Raw genomic sequence first — 16,014 nt, 5'->3', positions numbered from 1 at the left:
AGCTGCCTTGGGGCTATATAAGGGACCCCTAGGCGCATGAAGGAGTACACAAAGCATACCTTGAGCATTCTTGATCATTCACACTTCATCTTTGCGCACTCGTTTGACATTCTTAGTGATTTGAGCTCCGTTCTAGTGAGAACTTTGTGATATTCATTTGAGCTCAAGTCTTGGTCGTGTGTGTGTGCGTATTGTTGTGGACTTGTGTGTGTTGCTCATCCCATCCTTACTTTCGTGTTCATTTGTGATCATCTTTTGTAAGGGCGAGAGACTCCAAGTTGTGGAGATTCCTCGCAAACGGGATATAGTGAAAGGAAGAGAAACACTGTGGTATTCAAGTGGGTCTTTGGACCACTTGAAAGGGGTTGAGTGCAACCCTCGTCCGTCGGGACGCCACAACGTGGAGTAGGCAAGTGTTGGACTTGGCCGAACCACGGGATAAACCACTGTGTCTCTCTGTGTTGATCTTTTTGTGGTTATTGTGTTTCGCAAGAACTCCTCTCTAGCCACTTGGCTTTATTGCTCTAACACTTAATCAAGTTTGTGGCTTTAAGATTTAAGTTTTTACAGTAGCACCTATTCACCCCCCCTCTAGGTACTCTCAGGTACCCATAAGGGATAAAGAAAATAAACGAACACGAAATGCTTCTCCATCGACCAATTCGCCTAGGTGTGTGTAGGATCTAGAACACCGGCTAGAGGGGGTGAATAGACGGTTTTGACTAAAATAAAATACACTAGAGAAATTTAATCAAATCAACAAGAGATATAAATTTACTAGCCTTGATGAGTCAACAAAATATAATGAGCAATCTATGTTAACACTACAAAAGATAGACAATACACAAATTACTAACTACTTGCAAGTAATGAGTAAAAGTTGAGAGAATGACATCGAAATTTATCTCGTGGTATCGTTGATTTGCCAATCGCCCCTAATCCACGTTGAGGTGGAATTCAAGCTCTCACTTGCTCCTCTATCAAGACATGGCTTGATCTCTGAGACAAGTGGAAAAGAACTCACTTAATACCTCAATTCCACTAGCGTTGCCTTTGCCGCTCCGACGAGGTGGGCGCGAACCCCTCACAATCAACACCACAACTCCTCCACAATCTTCACGGAGAGCTCGACAGAGACAACACCCGAGCCGTCTAGGAGACGGCAACCTCCAAGAGTAACAAGTCGATGATGCTTGCTCAATGTACCACCTAGTGCCACAAAAGACCACAAAAAATGCAAATGCACTAGAACTTCTCAATCACTCACTAGAATGTGATCTCAAGCAACGAGTGTGAGAGTTTGAGTTGGAGGATCACAAATCAGCTCAATGTATGCTAGGAGTGGCCAAGAGAGCCCTCACACACGAGCTCCACTTCTCTTTATAGCCCACAACTCAAACATAGTCGTTATGTGCAACTAGCACAACTTCTGCGCACATGCGGATGGTCCGCACCCCATGGCCAGACGGTCCGCCGTATAAGTAACGGCTATAAGGACCGTTTGAAACCTGTCAGAGCTATCAGAAAACGTCAAGGCATCTCTTCCCTAATTTTCTCCATTGCGTCCGGTGGCAGACCACCGGACCCTAGGATGTGGGGCTCATTCGGTCGGGCATTATTATACCGACCTTCTTGCTGTGACCGATCGATAATATTGATCGGACTATGATCGTATGGTGTGATATGGTTTAAATATGTAGGAGGCGGAACGTACTGCTATTGTGGTGTGTAATAATTTGGTGCATAGTGTGCGACAGTAGGTTCTGCGTATGCGTATCCGGTCTGTTTGGTGGTACATCCGAACTGGCCGGTTGTGTTCGCTATTATTGGGGCGCCACGCAGAGCCCTGGTACGGTCCCGGACTGTCTGGCAGGGAAAGCCGGACGGTCTGCGTAAGAGCCGGACTGTCTAGGCAAAAGCTCGGATAGTCTGACCATGTCCAGGGGCGCCGATCTGCCAAGCAAGGATGGCAGTGGTGGTATTTGCCCTGGATATAAGTTCATTGGCATACCATATAATGGCTGGGCTGCGAATCCCTATTTGTCGCCGATGTATTAGACATATATATCCTGTTACTAGTTCCATATGATGGAAAACTAGGAGCAACAGACTTCTCCAACGTACGCGTTAATTTTCTGATTGATTCTTCTAACCCTCCAATATATTGTTTCCTTTCATTTCGCTGATGATCTTCATACTGTTTAATAGATTGGATGTCGTCGGGTTTACTTACATTGATGACTTGAAGCGAAGTTAGAAGAGATTGTGACAAGAATAGAAGAGCCGCGACGTCGATCTCTCCATGTTTGACAACTTGGTGGTGGTGATCCACCGTCTATTGTGACAAGAATTTCTCCTTTGCTTGACGCATGTAGTCCTCGTATTGTTGTTGCTCATCGACCGTCAAACTTTCAACAGTCGGCTTCAGGATATTGTTGGAGATATCGGTGTGATCTTTAGAACCGACCATTTGAGGGTCAGATTTTTAGTAGATCTAAACACCTGTCTCCAGCGGAGTCGCCAAAAAGTGTGTTGGCGTCAATCCGAACGTCAAACACTAGAAAGGACCGCCTGGCGGTGCTCTCTGCGGAGGTGCGGACGGTCCGCGACCTGGCGCAGGAGCGACTCCTTCTCTGCGTATGTCCGGAACGGTCCGCGCCTGGGGCTTGGACGGTCCGCAATGGCACAAAGGGTCTTCTTCGCAGCAGACCTAGATCTCGCCTCCCGGGAGGGACCCCGTCAGGGAGGAGAGATCGTAAGGTGTATCTTCACATCGGTAGACCACCCAAGATGCCTCTAGTCGACATAGAGCCGAAAAGAGGTGAAGATTTGAGGTAGAGTGAGGCTAAACTAGAACTACTCCTAATACATAAGGTAAAAGCGAGAAGTAGACTTGATTTGATCGATTTTGGGATGCTCAATCGGTTGGAGCCCTTCATCTATATAAAGGGGAGGACCCGTTACAAGTCGTTTCCCTAGCTAATTCTGTTGTTTTAGCTAATAAATCCCGCGAGAAACTCGAAACCCTAATTGATTATGTCCGCGAGGACATTTTTGTGCTCAACAGAGTGGATTAAATCAGATTTTAAACTTCGATTAAAGACTTGAACATTTGAAATAACTTCGACAACTCAGCGTGTATACAAATTTTGTGGCACCAAAGTCCAAATCGTTATACAAATTTGAGTTGCCAGCGGATCGGAGGTGCACAATTCACTTGTGAGCAACAATTTACCTTCGCGCGCAATGAGCCACAACCACAATAATTCTGTTTGGCTGTGTTGCCCAGATTCGAATTCAGAACCTCTAGCACCACCAATAACATATTGTGTCGCATTAACAGACAAGTTTAACCAAAAAAGATTAACATCGTAAGGGGATGGCCAAAGCTTTATTTTTTACTATTTGCATTCAACACGTGGCATCCATTTGCATCACGGACAGGGACCGCACCATAAAAAAGCACGGACCGACAGCGATGACCTGTAAAAGCCCCCAACAGTTACGTAAGAAGCAGGGAAGAAGAACAGACGTACGAAACTGGTGCTTTACTCTATCTAAATCTAATGTTTGGTGTATTTTTTACCAATACCATACTTCATATTGTATGTAATACTTTTGGATATTGAAATATGATACTGGGAATAGCTTCTCCTGATACTTAAGCTTTTATGTCTTTTGGAGGCGATGTTGGTTTGGCTGTGAACTTTAAAACCGTCTTTCCTTCGGTCACCTTGTGTATTTCTATTTGGATGAATGGAAATAGCGCAATGTCTTCGTGTAAAAAAAACAATGGTAGTAACATAACAGTGAGACATTTAAAAAACAGAGAACTCAAGCACTTTTCAATAGACTTTGGATAGCATTTGCCGAACTCGTCAAAAATACCGTAAAGCTCTAGTAATACAGCCATTATTGGCTAGCATGCCGCTGATCTCTACTATGCTCCAACCTTCTTCCTCAGCTCATCAAGAATGGACGGGAACTGCTGCGACAGCTGAGCAAAACCATCCGTTAACACAGCCTTCGTCTTGAAGCCCTTCCCCTCCCCGAAGAACCCAATGCACTTCCTTTTCAGCTGTGGGCAGTTATATATTTCGGCACAGATCAACGTAGCAGAAACTGTATCCACCGAGACATTATTCCACAGCTTGCTCGCGCACAGGATCTTCAAGCGATCCAACTGGAACCGGTCAGCAGCAGCGAGCAGGTCCTGAAACGCCTCGCTGGGGGCTTCTTCAGGACACGCATCGGTGTACACGAAGCGGAGCATGGCCTTGAACGTCGCTGCCGTGATGCCATGCAAGGTGATGGACGACATGGTGGCTTCCGCCATGGAGCCGAAGAACTGCGCCTTGAAGACCGGCGAGCGGGCGGCAAGCACGGCCCGGTGAGCAGCGAACCTCTCGCCGCCGACAACGAACGAAACGTCGGAACCGTCCGTGGAGCCCAGCAGGAGGCCGCCGAGATGGATCCCGAGGTTGGAGGGCGGCACGTCGAGAGGGTCCTCCTGCAAAACTTTGACGGCTCCCACGATGACGAACGAGCCAGAATTCGTCACGTAGAACGACTGTAGGACGCTTCGCTCCACGAAGCAAGGCCAACCATGGATGTGCCTGCCGCCGGCCTTGGGTGAGAAAACGTGCACCAGCTTTTTCTTATGGGCCAAAGATGGAGTGCCTTCTTTGTACATTACAAAGGCCTCGAAGACAGCTTTGACGTCTTTGGATTCGCTCTCATGACAGAGGTATATAGATAGGTACTCAACGTTGCTCTCTTTCATACCTCCGATCCTACGCGGGAAGCAGATGATCCTCCAGAGGTGCCCACCGGCGAGGATTTGCTCCGACCTGACTGAGTGCTCGACGGCGACCTTCTCCGTCTCCACATAGTTGATCTTGAATTTATGTGTGAAACAGGAACTGATGAGCACGCTGTCACTCATGTCTACAGTAGCTGGATGCTGGGGCAGGAGGCCGGCCATAGATACAACAGTAGATATAAATAGAGACGCCTAGCACGTAACTATGGTCATTTGAGAATCGGGTGTGGCGCCTACGGGACTGAGTCCGACGCCTGGAGCTCCGAGCAGCCAAGAACGATGATCCAAGTAGTGGAGATGGACCGTCTCCGCAACAAAACAAGGAATTGGAAGGGACGAGAGACCTACAAGGAGTAATATTGTTTGCGTTGCTTACTTTAGTGCGGTTAATTTGGTGAGATAGCAGCTGTAATGTGTACAGTTCCTCGCTCAGCGTAGTTTTATGGGCACTTATATTTTTCAAGTTTAATTGTAATTTTCCCTTCATTTAGAGACAGTTTAGGGGCAAGAGAATTGGAAGGGACAAGAGACCTAGAATCCACTTTATATTTAATATTAAATACAAAGATATTTTAACTCTCTCAATCCCTTCTAATTTTCTTGTTTCCAAACTAGACCTGAACGTTGTGACTTTTTCCCGGTCTTTCAAAACGATTGGAAAGTTTGCCCATGTTCCGCTCAGAGGAGTTAAACCATGTCAGTTTAGCTAAAATTAAGCTTTTTATATGAATTTGCCCCTATGTTTGTGAGTATAATGTGTTATTCTAAACTCTGTTGAAATCAAATATTTGGATAATATTTTGAAAGAATTTTTACAACAAAATTTGTGAATATCAAAAATCCAACCAAATTTTAACATGTTGCGCATACTTAAGTACCATTTGCAGAAGTTGGAAGGGTTAGGAATTAGGATAAGGCGTTACCGTACTTGGATTGTCTTTTAAAATTACTGAAAAATTCTTTTTGAGGCCAGGTCTCCTTTCAGCTTGTAAACTCGAAGCTGGCCATCTCGGGAAGCCCAGCCCACCAGAAGATAACAAAAAAAACTGCCATGACAGCCCAGTCCATCCAACGCAACGCAGCTGTGGCCTGTGTCTGTCTGCGCCGTCTGTCTGCGCCGCGCCTCGCCTTCCTCTCCCGCCGCCGTCGTGGTCGTGGACGCCATGGGCCGAGGCCGCAACCGCAAGCCCCGCAACTTCGCCACGTTCCGCCTCTGCCCGCGCCCCGGGGCTGCCGATGCCTCCGAACGCGTCTTCGTACGCGTCGACGACAACCCCTACTCCGTCCCCGGGTTCGCAGACGATGATGGTCTCTCGTCCTCCACCGCCGTCAGGGGAGACGGCGGCGAGCCCGACCCGTCCTCCTCCACCTCGACCGACGAGGGCGGGTCCCCCCTGCCCGAGCACGTCCGCCGAGAGATCATGGAGCTCGGCCTCCCCGACGACGGCTACGACTACCTCGCCCACCTCCGCGAGCTCCGCCCCTCCCTCTCCTCCACCGGCGGCGGGGGTTCTTCGGCCGTATTCCTCCCCAGCCGCCGCCTCGCACGCTCCGGCCTTCCCGTGGACGTGAAGGTCCATCCGTATCTGCTTCCATCAGCATCCCGCGCTGTTTCGTGTGCCTTCCGAGGTGCCTAACTCGTTCGCGCGTCGTGCAGGCGTACGACTTCACTAGTACCCCGCTTGGTTCCGGGGAGGTTGCGGTGGTCGCGGCTAGTCGGGCTGAGGAGGCTATTGACCTGGATGTCACCAGGCTGCTTGACGGGAGCGATTCGACGGCCGTTGAGTCGGGGGATGAGGATTTGGAGGAGGACTTTGTTATCCTTGCGAATGAGCCAGATGAGAAGCAGGAGAGCGAGGAAGAGAATGTTGCTGGAAGCAAGGAGAAAGCTCTGCAGCTGCCTGGCGATCAGTTTGTTTCGGTGAGCTCAGCGTCTGCTTCATGATCATACTGTCTGCGAAGAAAGAGCTGTTGATCTACCTGCAATGAGTCACTCTACTAGCTCTGCTCACTGCAGATATCAAATAGCACGTTTGCTGTTTAACCTCTGAATTTCCTCATGTCAACACTTCAGTGACTAAGCTTCCATCACTAATCTAACATGGATGTGAGATTCTTGCATTCTAACTTTTTGGGTTTGCTTGTGAGCATTCACGTGCGCAGATTTGACATTATTTCTACTTGTGATTCAAATTCCATACGGAATACATTGATCTGTTGACCTTTTATTCACCTGCAAACCAGTGTTCAAGGTTTTGACTTGTGTGTGATATGCAATTCACAGCTTGCTTTCGAAGAATATGCGGACAGTGGAGTTGGTTGTTGTGTTCAAGATGCAAAGCATGAACTGTCCCAGGAGGTTACAGATAAACTGAAACCGCCTCACAGCGAAACCTTCGATGCTGATAAAAGATGCAGGGCACCCACACCACAATATGTTGCTCACCGGATACTAGAGTCAAACGAGCAAATTGATGCGTCTTCTAATGCCATCTCCGAACATGTTCAGTACGCTGAAACATATGAAGTCAGCGAAGAAGAACAAGCGATTCTTGCTCCAGAAAGTAGCAAGGGGTCTGCGGTTATGTACTCTACTGCCACGGTTTCTGGATCATATCTCGATGTTAAATTGAAGTTTCCAAAACATTCCCCTGGAGAAACAAGTATGAAAAAATCCATCATCAGAAAAGGAATAGAGAAGCTTCCTGCAGGGTATTCACCTCAGAGGAACACTCCGACTGGTGAAACTAAACAGGGACCCTACAAAGGAACGAGACAGGAAGGGACAGAAAGCTAGGTAATAAAACTGATGCATGTTAGGTTTCTCATTTCAACTCTTGAACATTTTAGTTCAGTATATCAAACAATGTTGCTGCATTGAGATAAAAAAAACACAGTGGCTATACTCCTGTTGATTTATTTATCAAACATTTTAGTTCAGTATATCAAACATTTTAGTTCAGTACAAAACTTGTTTGGGTCCTCAATGTTTTTAAGCTCGATTTATACTTTGTTTAATAATCACCAAACACGATCTCACACTGTTCTGTTATATAACATTACAGATCCAGGACCAGACCTACTGCGTTTTAAAAAAAATGTTTTAAAGAAGCAGATCATCGAGGGTGTGTTGTTCGGCTTCGTTATCAACTGACCATGGGCTTCCACCGGATGCTTAATACAATGATATTTACTGGCGTGGCTTCCCTTTTTTTTCTAAAGGAACTTCTTTTCTTGGGATCTCCCTTTTATGCTTTCCATGCCATCATTGGTACCGATAATTTTGTCTCCTAGGCTACAATGGAAGATCATGCCATCATTGTTACTCATAATTTTGTCTCCTAGGCTACATTGAAAGATCAAAGTATGCACTCATACTCACTGGACCATGTTTTGTACATCTTATGTATGTATTTGTTATGTAAATCTGAAACTTGAACCGTGTACTTTCAAGCTTGAAGAGAACTGTAGAAGCGAAAAGATGGACGCCATATTGTACAGAGCTGTTAATAGTTTGACGTGAGGTTTTATCTCAAGGATTGTAGGCTGACATTAGATTGCACGTTTTAGGGGTGGCTATATTTGTAGGGCTGCTGGTCATCTGATTGGAATCGGAATCAGGCACTAGACTATCACTTGTCATCCCAATGCAGACCAGATGTATTGTCACCCAAATGTCTGCTGAGGAGGAAACAGTGAAAAGAAACAAAGATGTACTGGGTAGCTGAAGGGACTACAGTGGCGAGCTTGGTTGAAACCAAAAGATGGTTCTGCTAACTGGAGATTTGACGGCAGTGTACCATGGAAGGTACTATCAACTGCTGGAAACCATCCAGATCACTGTCAGACGTGCCAGTAGTACAAGGTTCAGATCCGCTACGTTTTGTTTCATGAGATGAGATGGGACTGGAACTGGTGTGCGTGCTGTGCATCAGTGCATGAGATATATAGAACGTAGAGGTGGTGCAGTGATGCATCTGCACGACTGCACCGTACCTATAGGGATGATCGGTGCTTTGTAACTTTAAAATACGGGAATTCTTCTCTTTTTTTTTGAAAATAAACTGATTCCGTTAAAATTTCTGCATTCCAAAAGGGCCCTAGAGCCTATTCTAGTCGCCTTTCATGGTTTCTGTTAGGCTCCAATCATTCGGTGCAGATGATGATACTGCTCACGCAGGCAGGACGATGGCATCTTATGTCCTCATCATTGGGTAGCAAAGCATGCTGGTCATCCGTAATACGATCACCAGCGATGATGGTGTCTACCTTTTTGTCTTTCTCCCTCAACTGCTGCACTCATTGCAGCTCTCTCTCTCCCCCTCAAATGACAGCACAAGTTGGGAAATGGTCTTTAGCACAATGGCGCTAGTGTCATGATTTGTTTTCTGTATTTCTATATATTAAAGCACAGCGCAAAGGAGTCTTTTTAGCCTATCCACGTTAGCAAAAGAAACATGGACCCTGCGATACAGCATCAATGACCACGAGGCTTCTGGAGTGGAGAAGACCGTGTCTTTGATTTTCCAGCCGTTCGAGCAGCCACCAACGGACATGCAAACTCTTTGTAGTATCATTTCTCTAAATGGTGTCGATCGGTCTCTGGAAGGTGTCGGACGGATAGGGAAAATGAAAAAATTACACGTCTTACTCTCTCCCGGCGCGTCCTAGGAGCTCAATAAGAGCTTTATAGGTCTCATGCGTTATGCACAGGTCTTCGAGAGGGATATCCCCGACGCGTTGAACTAAATTGTCTCTGATTTGCATCAACTTTGAAGGTTGAAGCCGAGTACACCAGATATGTTTTTACCACATACACCCTTCCTCTTTTTATTTAAAGCCCATTGATTCACGTGTATATTATCTTATTTTCTTGCTACGTTTCCGTAGATACCATGTCAAAAGCAAAGCATATAGATTCATTTCCTATACATGTCCCACCATACATACATAAATGATATATGCAGTTTCTTAATAATTAAATATGTATTTTTCGATGCAGTCACTTATCAAAACAAAAGATATTGTTGTTTTCAAAATTTTCAATTTTAACGAATCTATAAATATAGTTATATTTTGCTACTAATGTTCCTCGATTATATATACTTATATTTTACTAATATTGTTACTATACTATTAACAATTAGTACACCTATTATCATCTAAAACTTTTCCCTATAATATTTAGATAAGTTACCCATCATCAATTTTAACAACATTTTGTAAAGTAGCTTAAATATATAACAACGCGCGCCCGAGGGCGCGCTAGCTACTAGTAGAGCTAACTTAAGTAGTGTCGGCGTTTCGAGACAGGGGGTCCCAAAGCCGACGAGTGAGTGTGCTGCGTGCCCCAGCCCAGATGGGTCGAGCGCGTGGGCGAGCGCGAAGGGGGGAGAGGCGAGGTGGCCGGAGTCGAGCGTGAGAGAGGTGGAAGTCCCGCGGCCTTCATGTTCGTCCCGCGCCCAGGTCGGGTGCACTTGCAGTAGGGGGGTTACAAGCGTCCACGCGGGTGAGGGAAGCGAGCGGCCCCAAGAGAGCGCCTGTCCCGTCCTCGGTCCCGCACGGCCAACCTTCTCTAAGAAGGCCCTGGTCCTCCCTTTTATAGTCGTAAGGAGAGGATCCAGGTGTACAATGGGGGGTGTAGCAGAGTGCTACGTGTCTAGCGGAGAGATAGCTAGCGCCCTAGGTACATGCCAATGTGGCAGCCGGAGAGGTCTTGGCACCTTGCTGGCGTGATGTCGTGGCTGTCGGAGGTGTGACGGAGCCTGGCGGAGGGACAGCTGTTGGAGCGGTCGAGTCCTTGCTGACGTCGCCCTGCTTCCGTAAGAGAGCTGGGGGCCGCCGTCGTCACAGAGCTTGTGGAGCGCCATCATTGCCCATCCGGCGGAGCTGGCCGGATGGGACGCCGGTCTTGTTCTTCGTGACCCGAGTCGATTCGGGGTAGGACGATGATGACGCTTCCTGTTGACGTGGCGGGTCTGTGCCCTAGGTGGGGTGACGTGGGGGCTCCTCCGAAGCCGAGGTTGAGTCTGTCTTCTGTTGCCGAGGCCGAGTCCGAGCCATGGGGTCGGGCGAGGCGGAGGTCGTTTGGCCGAGGCCAGGGCGGAGTCCGAGCCCTGGGGTCGGGCGAGGCGGAGTTTCGTCGTCTTCCGGGTCTTAGCCCGAGTCCGAGCCCTGGGGTCGGGCGGAGCGGAGTTCGCCGTCTTCCGGGTCTTAGCCCGAGTCCGAGCCCTGGGGTCGGGCGGAGCGGAGTTCGCCGTCTTCCGGGTCTTAGCCCGAGTCCGAGTCCTGGGGTCGGGCGGAGCGGAGTTCGCCGTCTTCCGGGTCTTAGCCCGAGTCCGAGCCCTGGGGTCGGGCGGAGCGGAGTTCGCCGTCTTCCGGGTCTTAGCCCGAGTCCGAGCCCTGGGGTCGGGCGGAGCGGAGTTCGCCGTCTTCCGGGTCTTAGCCCGAGTCCGAGCCCTGGGGTCGGGCGGAGCGGAGTTCGCCGTGGCGCCTTTGGCAAGGCCTGACTGTCTGTCTGACTCACCCTTTGCGTTAAATGCTCCTGCAACTCGGTCAGTCGGTGTGGCGATTTAGTCAGGGTCGCTTCTGAGCGAAGCCAAGGCCTCGGGCGAGCCGGTGATGTGTCCGCCGTAAAAGGGGGGCCTCGGGCGAGACGGAAGTCTCTCGAGGTCGGCTTCCCTTGGCCGAGGCTAGGCTCGGGTGAAGCGTGATCGAGTCACTCGTGTGGACTGATCCCTGACTTAATCGTACCCATCAGGCCTTTGCAGCTTTATGCTGATGGGGGTTACCAGCTGAGAATTAGGCGTCTTGAGGGTACCCCTAATTATGGTCCCCGACAGTAGCCCCCGAGCCTCGAAGGGAGTGTTAGCACTCGCTTGGAGGCTTTCGTCGCACTTTTTTGCAAGGGGACCAGCCTTTCTCGGTTGCATTTTGTTCCGGGGGGTGCGCGCGAGCGCACCCGCCGGGTGTAGCCCCCGAGGCCTCGGAGGAGTGGTTACACTCCTTCGAGGTCTTAATACCTTGCGTAATGCCTCGGCTGGTCTGGTCGTTCCCTCATGCGAACTGGCCGTAGCCCGGGTGCACGGTCGGGGCCCAAGCTCTCGGGCTGGTATGTTGACGCTGTCAACGGTTTGGCCGGAGCCGGTTTTTGCGAGAGCAGCCCCCGAGCCTCTGCACAGGGCGAGAGGACGATCAGGGACAGACTCGACTTTTTACATACGCCCCTACGTCGCCTTTCCGCAAGGAGGAGGGGGGAGTGCGCCATGTTACCCTCGATGGGCACCGAACATGGTGTCTCCGGTGAGCTGCGAGCGGGTAATCCGAGTGGGCGTCCGTGCCCCGTTCGTTGGGGGTTGGCTAGGGGCCCAGAGGCACGCCCAAAAGTACCTGTGGGTGATTTGCCGGACCCGGTCCCCTGGCGACGGGGTCCGAGGGCTCGATGCCTCCCTCCGATGGGATTCCGTTACAAGATCGTTCCCGCTGGTCTCGGAAATGTCCTAGGGTACCTCGGGAGCGCAGCCCGAGCCTCGGTTATGTATCGAACGTACCCCTGGTCATCCCTCGCTCGGTGTCTGAGGCGACTGTGAACCCTTCGGGGGCCAGTCTTCGAACCCCTGATCAGTAATGGGCGCGGAGCCCGAGTAGCCTGAGGCGGCCATGGAGCCCTTCGGGGGGCTGGCCTTCGAACCCCTGACCAGTAGTGGGTGTCGGGCCCACGCGATCTGAGGCGACTGTTGAACCCTTCGGAGGGCCAGTCTTCGAACCCCTGATCAGTAGGGGGGGGGGGCTCGGAGCCCGGTTCCTTCGCGGAAAAGGATCCTTTTCGGGGTATCCCCCTTTCCCGGTCCATGTTGCAAGAGATAGAGAAAGAGGAAAAAGGAAAAGGAAACGAAATCGAACGACGTGGCGTACCTCTTTTTGACGCGGTTATTACGGCGAAGGTGAAGCGTCGCGCGCTTCTCCCGCCAGAGGCGCCGCGTGTCCCGCCGCGGAGTTAATGCGACGGGGCGAGTGGTTGGCGGGGTGGCTGTTACGCGTGCGCGAGCCGCTTGAGGAACGGCTGTACCGCTTCGCGTTTTTCGAATCCCGCGTCCGGTCCAGGCGGTGTGCTGGAAACGGCTTCGCCCTGGCCTTCATATACTTGAGAGGGGGTCCGGTGACGGTTCTTCGCTCTGCTCCCTTCTTTTCCCTTTAGGTTTTCGCAACCCGAGAAACTTTAGTCGGAGAAGAGAGAAACCGCTCTCCCTGTCCCCCGCGCCGCCATCTTCTCCATTTTGGTGATGGCGGATCGAGTGACCATAATCCCCCCGCGCGATCCGTGGCCCTTCTCCACGGTGACGGCGAGTGATCTGGAGGAGCTGGTCGGCGAAGGTTTGCTCCGCCCCCTCACCGACAAGCAGCGGCCAGAGTGGATTCCTCCCGTGGGCGGAGCCGCTCCGTCCCCACCGCCGGGGTATGTCGTGAGCTTCGTCTCCTTCCATGAGCGGGGATTTGGTGTGCCGACGGGCCGCTTTATGCGGGCCATCCTATTCCACTATGGGGTGGAGTTGCACAACCTCTCCCCCAACTCCATCTCGCAGGCCGCTATCTTCGTAACGGTATGCGAAGGATACTTGGGGATCGCTCCTCATTGGGATTTGTGGACTCATCTCTTCCTCGTCGAGCCTTTCGCCTTGTCGACGGGGGAGAGGAGGATCCGTGCCGCGGTGCGGGCCGGCGGCTGCATTCTCTTGTTGAGGCAGTCGCGGGCGCTGCAGTACATTCCGGCCACTCTTGCGTCTTCGAACAAGGGGTGGCAGCGCCGGTGGTTCTACCTCCGGAATGACGGTGAGTTGCTCCCACCGTTTTCCCAGCGAGTGGTTACGGCTGCCACCGACGCCTGGCGCCACGGGACCCCGCACGAGAGGCAGAAGAATCTCGAACCCCTTCTCCAAGCCCTGAAGGAGTTGCGGGAGGGGGGACTTACCGCTGCGGGAGTGATCGCCGCTATCCACCGTCGGAGGGTGCTTCCATTGGCGGAGCGGCGGCTGCCGCTCTGGGAGATGACCCCGGAGGCTGACTGGGAGGGCTCACGAATGTCCCCTGATCCTCTCCCCTTCAACGCCCTCCAATGGCGGGTGTCGGCTGCGATGGGGAAGCCGGACCCCCACGCATACTCCCAGCTTCGGATGCGCCCCGACCAGGGGTGTGTGACTTTGGTGAGTGTTCGCTCCTTCCTTCTTCGTATATCGGGTCGCCCCGGGTCCTTATGACCGGGTTCCTTTCTCCCCTCCTTTTAGGATGTGGGGTGGCACAAACCCTCCCAGCCACGGGTCCCGGAGGACGCGGTGGACCGTGCAGCGCGGCGGGTCGCCGCGGAGGAGAAGAAGAAAAAGAAGGACGCGGAGAAGGCCCGGGCCCGCGAGCGGAGGCGGGCTCGGGACGCCTTGGAGAAGCGCCGTCGCCAGCAGGAGAGGGACGGACTCCCGAGGGAGCCGTCGCCGGAGACGCCCGACGACGATGATGACGATGATGATGATGAAGAGGATGACATGGCCGCCCGTCTCGGCCTCAGCCCCAGCTTGGGGTGTGGCCAGGAGCCGTCGAGCCAGCCCCCGAGCGGGCCGACTCCGTCAGCCCCCGAAGTCGGCGCGTCGGGCTCCCGACCCGAGGCACGGGGGCGAACCGAGAGGTCATCTGACCCCTCAACCGGAGGAGCTGAGGCAGCTCCGGTGGTCCAGGCCAAGGCGTCTGTTCCCCAGGGGCCGCCGCTCGTGGTGGTGGCGCATGGGGGTGACCCTCAAGTCGTCGCGGCCGTGCCCGGGGAATCCGCTTCCCGGGCGCCCCAAGCAAGGGTGGTGCCGAAGGTGCCGGCGGAGCGGACCTCGGCGGCTGTTTCGGGAGCCGGGATCCAAGAAGGCTCCCCCCAGGCGCGGTGGATCATGGCCCGAAGTGGGTGAGTATCTCGGAATGTCTTCGTCTTGGCTTCCCATTCATATGTCTCGGTCGTGATCTTTCTTTCCTCCTCTCCCTTTTTTTTATATCCAGCAAGCGAAGTCATGGCCAGACCGACCTGGCACCCCGGAAGGCCCTCAAGACGGCGCCGAACTGTGTGGCCAGCGCCATTCCACCGACCCTTTCGCGGGGTACTTCACCACTGGGGGCTCGGGTGTCGCCAATCTCTAAGGAGCGGGCTCCCGAGGCCGGCTCTTCAGCCGAGGCGGCTATCGTGGTTGAGGAGGCGGCTGACGCCCACGCGGCCCTGAGTTCGCCTGTCGTGCCGGTCATGCCGGCGCCTGCCACCGCCGAGGTTGCCGCCGTCCCTGTCGAAGGGCGTCCAGTTGCCGCCAGCGTCGGGATGGCTGATGCGTCGGCGCTCAAGACTTCAGAAGAGGTGGGCGTGGACGCGCAATCCGTCCAGCCGGGCGGCAGCCTCATCGCTGTGCGGCGGAGCCCCGGGGCCCGGCGCCCGTTGCTCCGATTCCAGACCCGCGGGGCCTCGGACCCCGTCTTCGTTCTCGATGATGAGCAGGAGGACCAGTCCTGGGGTGAGCTCCGCGAGTGCGCAGAGGCTACGGTGGGGTCGCTCCGGTCGTCGCTGGAGGTTTTCTGCAGAGACGTCCCCAAAATCCTCCAGGTAGCGGTTTCGGGCATACCTTTTTTCCTTCTGTGGGCGAGACACCCGTCGTGACGCCCTGTTTCCTTTCCCCAGGATCTGTCAGACCGGAGCGCCGCCAAGTCGTCGTTCATCCGCCGCGAGGTTGATGTCTGGGGCTCGCTGCGATCCCTGAGGTCCTCGCTCGCCGGGGCTACCGCGCGCCTTTCCCAGCAGGATGCCAAGGTGGCGGACCTCCAGCTGCTCTGCGCCGACCTGAGAGCCGAGGCGGCTGCAGCGCGTGCGGAGGCGCAACGGCAGCGATCGGAGCTCGCCCAGGTCGTCGAGGAACGGGACCGATCTCAGGGCCGAGCTGCCGAGGCCGAAAGCCGTGCCGAGACCCTTGCGGCTGACTTAGCCGCGGCCCAGGTCGCGGCCTCGGAGCATCGTGCTAGAGCCGGAGGTACGTCTTGGTCCTCCCTGGTTCTCTTTCTTGTCCGTTTCCTTTGCTTGTGCTTGAGGTATTTCTCCTGGTTGCTTGCAGAGCTTGAGTCCGCCCTTGACGAGTCCGCCAAGGCGCTTGCTGAGGCGCTCGCCGGAGCTGCCGAGCAGAGGG

The 16,014-nt window shown here is 52.8% G+C and overlaps 2 protein-coding genes across 2 annotated transcripts; one reads left to right on the top strand and one right to left on the bottom strand.

Annotated features, from left to right (window-relative positions):
• Nucleotides 1-3,883: 3,883 nt before the first annotated feature.
• On the bottom strand, nucleotides 3,884-4,984 carry LOC103634409 (BTB/POZ and MATH domain-containing protein 1). The gene has a single exon (XM_008655935.3). It carries the CDS (start codon nucleotides 4,982-4,984, stop codon nucleotides 3,941-3,943), a length of 1,044 nt encoding a protein of 347 aa, XP_008654157.1. The 3' UTR covers nucleotides 3,884-3,940.
• An 877-nt stretch (nucleotides 4,985-5,861) lies between these two features.
• On the top strand, nucleotides 5,862-8,328 carry LOC100275484 (uncharacterized). Its single transcript, NM_001149547.2, has 4 exons — nucleotides 5,862-6,396; nucleotides 6,480-6,743; nucleotides 7,107-7,619; nucleotides 7,888-8,328. Exons 1-3 carry the CDS (start codon nucleotides 5,986-5,988, stop codon nucleotides 7,617-7,619), a joined length of 1,188 nt encoding a protein of 395 aa, NP_001143019.2. The 5' UTR covers nucleotides 5,862-5,985; the 3' UTR covers nucleotides 7,888-8,328.
• The last annotated feature ends 7,686 nt before the right edge of the window (nucleotides 8,329-16,014 follow it).

The sequence above is a fragment of the Zea mays genome, chromosome 7 (assembly GCF_902167145.1).
Source record: "Zea mays cultivar B73 chromosome 7, Zm-B73-REFERENCE-NAM-5.0, whole genome shotgun sequence".
NCBI lineage: Eukaryota > Viridiplantae > Streptophyta > Magnoliopsida > Poales > Poaceae > Zea > Zea mays.
This window is presented reverse-complemented; position numbering and strand designations above follow the sequence as displayed.